Here is a 6,134-nt window from a genome sequence, read left to right on the forward strand (position 1 = left end):
GCCTTATATGATTTTATGTTATTATATGATTGTATTATATTATGCAAATTTATATTTTAGAGTAAATTATATGAATGGTCCCTGTAGTTTTAGTTAAATTACGCTGCTAATCCCTAATTCTTAAAACTTATGGGGTTAGTCCCTGTAGTTTTTAAATAGTTTGGCGCTAGTCCATTATGTAGCATCCGTTATTTTGCTGCGTTAGTTGAAAACATGTGCTTAACATGTGATCATGGTTGTAAAACTCGGCCAACTCGGCCGAGTAATCGGCGATTACTCGGTTGGAAGAACAAAACGAGTAATCGGTGTCTAACTCGTCCAATTACTCGGTCAACGCCGGTCAACGGTGCTCAAACGGCGGTCAGCGGTGGTCAAACGGCGGTCAGCGGCGGCCAAATATCCAAATGATGTGCGTGAGTCCGTAGATCTGAAAACTTACCCGGTTTAAAGCTTGTAGAAGGGAAGAAGAGGAATAGATCGATGAAGTTGAAGTTGCAATGGACATGTTTTGAGTGAACATTTTTTCCAGATGCTTGCAGAACATCTGTAAAAGATAAATCAGAGTAAAGGACTGAGTTGTCCCCATCAATCCCTTTTAGATCTAAACACGTACTCCGTATTAAATATCTTTTTCTTTTTACAAATGGCAATAATAGCCCTTAAACTTTTATCAAACGTTAATAATAGGAACAAACTTGATATCCACTCTTAAACCTTTTATTAATTGATATCAAACTCCCTCATATTACAAATACAATGAGAATTCGGTCCTTCAATTTTAATTTACCAAGTTAAAACATAAAACATTATTAGTTTGAGATATAATTAATTAGTTTTTATTTAAGAAGTTTAATATTTAACATGTATATATGAGAATATATATATTTATCTTAAAAAGTCAACGAAAGTCAACATCCGATTACTCCCCCGAGTACTCCCCGAGTCGCCGATTACTCCTCAAAAATCTCCTGCCGAGTACTCCCCGAGTCGCGAGTTTTACAACCTTGCATGTGATGTTCAAAATTGTCATTTTACGAATTGTTAACTAAATAAAACCACATCGACAGACTTGGGGTTTATTCATTCAATACAATGTAGGGTTCTTAGTATGACACCTCTTTTCTTTCTTTAAATTCACATCATCTCAAGATTTAGGGTTCTATGGTAGGGCTATTTGAATTCAACAATCGTTAAGCCAATTATCTCGAAATGGTTAAGTGTATTTGTGGAAGAAATTCAATTATATGAACTTCTTGTACCGCAAAGAACCCTGGTCGACTTTTTGTACATGTCAGGTACGTTTACATATTTTGGTGTTGATTTATAGTCCAAACTTGATATATTTTACAAATTGCAGTGTTCTACATGCTTATATTCTCGGTGGAGGTGAAATTGTTCGAATGAGATTTTATCCGGATTGTTGAGAAATAAAGATGATGAAATTCAAAGGTTTAGGATCAGTTTTGGATTGCTTTGTTTGTAATAGTGTTTTTATTATATATTTTCTTTCCTAGAAATAACTTTGTTCCTAATATAATTTAAGCATTTTTAATATAGTTTGTGCAGTAATATCATATTATCATATTATGTAATATTAGATGAATCACATCACTTTGAATGCATTTTGATGTTGTATCATATTGGTGCAATTTATACAGTTTGTGCAGCAATAGCATATCTAGCACTAGCATTTTGTTAGTCCTTGGGTAGTTTATACAGTTTATGTTTATGGAATAGTAAAAACCAATTGCAGCAGGTTTAAATATCGAAGTAATTGTTTTTGACATAGTGTATTTGACTTTATGGGATGTTTGGAAAGAAAGGAGTCTAAATGAACTTCACTACTGCTACATTACTTTTGCATTAGATCATGTTTGAATGTCCTTAATCTATTGTTGCCCAAATTGTTGAATTCTACTTATACAGCCTAAACTATACGTTCACTAAGATGGTTCACCACAATATTCTCTTATAATCTTTTAGGCAAAACTTGACAAAATCACTTGAAATCTTGTAGCCAAAACTTGAAATCACTTTGACAAAATTGACAAAATCATTTGAAATCTCTTAGTATGACAAATTGACAAAATCACTTTAAATTTCTTAGTGTGACAAATCGACAAAATCACTTGAAATCTTTTAACCAAAACTTGCAGTTGAAAATTTGACAAATGAACTTGAAATCTTTTAGCCAAAATTGCACTTTTGGCAATTATACAAAGTATGACAAATTCAGTTGACATATTAGCAAAAATACAAATATTGTCAAAGTGACTTATTCTCAAAATTGAAACAGTGTCAAACTGACCCGTTTAGAAAATGCAACATTTAAAAACGACCCATTGTAAAAACTGACCCATTACAAAGTGACACATCGTAACAGACTCATTGTCAAACTGGCCCATTTAATAAATGCAACATTTAAAAACGACTCATTGCAAAAACTGACCCATTAGAAAGTGACACACTGTAAAAACTTACCCTAAAAAATACAACATTTAAAAACGACCCATTGTCAAACTGACACATTGTCAAAATGCAACATTTAAAAACGATCCATTTTAATGACTGACCCATTAAAAGTGACACACTGTAAAAACTGACCCATTGTCAAACTGACCCATTTAAAAAATGCAACATTTAAAAAAGACCCATTGTAAAAACTGGCCCATTAGAAAATGACACATCTTAAAAGTGACTCATTGTCAAACTGGTCCATTTAAAAAACGCAACATTTATATACAGCCCATTGTAAAAACTGACCCATAATAAATTAGACACATAAACTTCTCTAAGATTGTCATATGTTCTAACAAAAGATAAAGTGAACATAAATAGTTGCTTGCCTACTTTCTTTATATTTTATGCAAATAAAATATAAGAACGTATCTTACTTTCAATTTTTTTTTTTTACTTTTGTACAAAGAAAATAGCTTTTAGTTCATATCTTTTATTTATTTTTCAAATGAAAAAGTAAGAATCTATCTATAATGTGCTCTTTCAAATTTTTAAAAAATCTTTCTGACTTTCAATATCTCTACATCTTCTATTACAACTTCTATTAAAAGTACACATCGTGAAGACTTACTCACACCTTGACCATCTACCACCACTACTAGAATACTTACTTTCCCGATGAAGGTTTTCCCGACTATACTAGTATACTACCTTGGCAGGGAAAATTCAACTTTTTTTTTTTTACTCTAATCTGGTCATTTTTACTAAAATGCTTAGATATCGTCGTCAAATACTTTGTATATTATTATTTTATTTTCTTAAAAAACTTTTACTCAAAATAAAAAAATGGCAGCCTAAGAGAGATCGTCGAGACACTTTTTATTTTGTTATTTTATTATCTAAAATATTTTAGTTCCATAAAATGAAAATTGCCGGTTAATCTTTGCCAACGATATCTCATCGCTAGAGTGATCTGACCAAACCAATCAACGACCATTTGGTGCAGTACGTAGTTCGAAGATACCTCGTCGTTAGTTTATTAAAATTTAAAATAAAGTAGTTTTATTTGGAGATGATATTTCGTTGCCAGTTTAAAAAATAATTATTAATGTTTGTGAAAGAAATACTCCCTCCGTCCTATTATAAGTGTTCACATTTGACTTTCGAAGTCTTTCCATGTTAGTTTTGACCGTAAATATCTTTATTTCTTTCTGATATATAATTTTTGATAAAATTTGTATGAATGGTTTGGATTTATAATGCAGTTTTTACTTATAAAATTATTATTAAATAATATATATCACAAATAACACTTATTTATGGTCAAAGTTGATAAAGAAATACTTTGAAAGTCAAATGTGGACACTTAAAGAGGGACGGAGAGAGTATTTAACAACAGATATCGTCGGAAGATTGTTTCATGATTTTTTACTCTGAAAATTAATGTGGGTTCCACCACTCGTCGATAAATAGTAAACAACCTTGTCTGGAAAATTACTGTTCCTACAGTACAGTAAATTTCATGTAGCTATGCCAAGTTAGCACATGTTTGACAAATGTTTCCATGATTTTATGGCTCAACTAAAGAAGCTACTGCACAATCATATTGTTCATAATTAAAAACTTACAAAACATTAAATAGAATGTTAGAATTTGAAACAAACAAACTATCTTCAAAACAAAGGAAATTAAAGTGAGAGAAGGCATTCTTTTTTAGCACCAGGAGCTCACATACATTGCATCATGATGAATCATGCATGTCTCATTTCTTTTGACCAAAACATGGTATGGCCTATTTTAGATTCTACAAAAAGTCGAAAAGTTTCATAATATCAGATGACATAAAACAATGGAATAGAATTTAAAAGATAATAAAGCTTCTGTCACTGCAACTTTACACCTCAGAATGATTAAACAAAAATGCATCAGCCACTTCCATTTCAAGTTCCTTAGCCTGGTTAGCTTATTTTCAAGCCACTTGTTGCCATGTAGGCTCTCATCAAATCAAAATGGGCTCATTACCAACTGATACATGACTTGGAAAGTAACCATATCATGAAGGAAAAGTGGACCCTGGACCCTGAACCAAAGTAAGCTCAACCACTAGCTACCTTTCTTAATTGAGCTCACAAGTCAACTCAACAATGAAAATCACACAATATATACCTTTATATGGCTATATATACTATCATATACTAAACATATTATTCAGAAACTTGAGTATATATCTTCAAAAACAAACTAGATCAGAATAAATAAGCTATGGCAACCGTTCTAGGCAAACCGATAATGGCAATTAATCAAACTATGGCTCCAGGATCATTAATGCAAGTTACAGGACTTAAGATGACATCAACAAAGGGACTACTATCATCAAGCCCAGCTTATCAACCCAATTACCATCTTTCTACAACTTCTTCCAAGATCAATGGCATGAAAAGAAAAGACAGTTTTGCAGTTTGGATTAAAAATTATGGTAATTGTACTTTCTCTATTATCTTAGGCACAAAAAAGTTCTAAACTTTTTTTTACCAATCTAATATGCTTTTATATTTTTGATATGACATAGTGAGTCTAGGACCAAAACTAATTGAAATCATGAAACACAAGTTGAGCTACGGTGCGAAGATCATTCAATATGGCAGTCAAGATAAGATCTTCATGAAAAACTTTAACACCAAAGACGGAGAGAAAGTTTTGCAGGCTTCCCAATGCTACTTATACACTACAGCCGGTGCGATTTCTGGATTGCTCTTTGTTTCTACGGAAAGGGTTGCGTTTTGCAGTGATAAGTCCATCAAAACGTATTCTACGACAGGAAATATGTTAAAGTTTCGATATAAGGTAGGGAAACATACATCCTCAAAAGTACTACTCACTCACTTCCATTAAAAGTGTTCACTATTGACTTTTAAGGTCTTTATTTTTCAACTTTGACTTTAAATAATTTTGTTTGAGTTATATAATAATTGATGAAAGTTATATCAATGAAAGCACATTTCAAACCCAATACAATCATATAATTTTCATCAAATAGTATATAATACGAACAAAAATATTTAAAGTCAACCTTTAAAAAAGAAAGACTGTCAAAATCAAAGTGGACACTTCTAATGGGACGTAAGGAGTATTATCTTGTGAATATTTTAGTGAACTTAAGATAGGTGAATTGACATGCTAGTTCTTCTAACGTGTAGGTTTCAATCCCATTAAGTAAGATATATGGCGTACGCGAAAGCATGAACATGAAGAGAACATCAAACAACTATGTGGAGTTAGTGACCGTTGACGATTTCAGCTTTTGGTTTATGGGGTTTATAAAGTGTAAGAAAACATTAAGACAAATCCATCAAGCAATCAGTCTTGTTTGAGTAGTCTTCTGCTTGTATTCATGTAAATTCTTGTAGACATAATTTAGTATGATTTTACAAAACTTGAGATTCTAGTTATGATGGATACAAGAAGAGTCCATTTAAGATGCAATTTTTTGGATGCACAATTTCATCCCAAATATGACAATCACACTAACGTATATTTGAGAACACATATCAAACAAACTCAAGGCTATTGAAAAAAAACTGCACAAACCTTCACACATATTATAGAGATTGCAACCGAAAATTGTCAGGGAATTGAAACTGATTTCTTGCGTAACCGAAATAAAAAGGCAGGCCAAA

The 6,134-nt window shown here is 31.9% G+C and overlaps 1 protein-coding gene across 1 annotated transcript; it reads left to right on the plus strand.

Annotated features, from left to right (window-relative positions):
- The first annotated feature begins 4,678 nt into the window (after window positions 1-4,678).
- Window positions 4,679-5,890, plus strand: LOC139858637 (GEM-like protein 7). Its single transcript, XM_071847471.1, has 3 exons — window positions 4,679-4,933; window positions 5,027-5,301; window positions 5,655-5,890. Exons 1-3 carry the CDS (start codon window positions 4,720-4,722, stop codon window positions 5,826-5,828), a joined length of 663 nt encoding a protein of 220 aa, XP_071703572.1. The 5' UTR covers window positions 4,679-4,719; the 3' UTR covers window positions 5,829-5,890.
- Window positions 5,891-6,134: the final 244 nt, after the last annotated feature.

This window comes from Rutidosis leptorrhynchoides, chromosome 7 (assembly GCF_046630445.1).
Source record: "Rutidosis leptorrhynchoides isolate AG116_Rl617_1_P2 chromosome 7, CSIRO_AGI_Rlap_v1, whole genome shotgun sequence".
In the NCBI taxonomy this organism is placed as follows: Eukaryota; Viridiplantae; Streptophyta; class Magnoliopsida; order Asterales; family Asteraceae; genus Rutidosis; species Rutidosis leptorrhynchoides.

Bases quoted from the DNA above. Each gene is read 5' to 3' on its own strand.
- LOC139858637 (XM_071847471.1), top strand. From the start codon at position 4,720: ATGGCAACCGTTCTAGGCAAACCGATAATGGCAATTAATCAAACTATG. The intron at 4,934-5,026 runs GTAATTGTACTT...GATATGACATAG, and splicing joins AGTTTGGATTAAAAATTATG to TGAGTCTAGGACCAAAACTA. The intron at 5,302-5,654 runs GTAGGGAAACAT...TCTAACGTGTAG, and splicing joins TGTTAAAGTTTCGATATAAG to GTTTCAATCCCATTAAGTAA.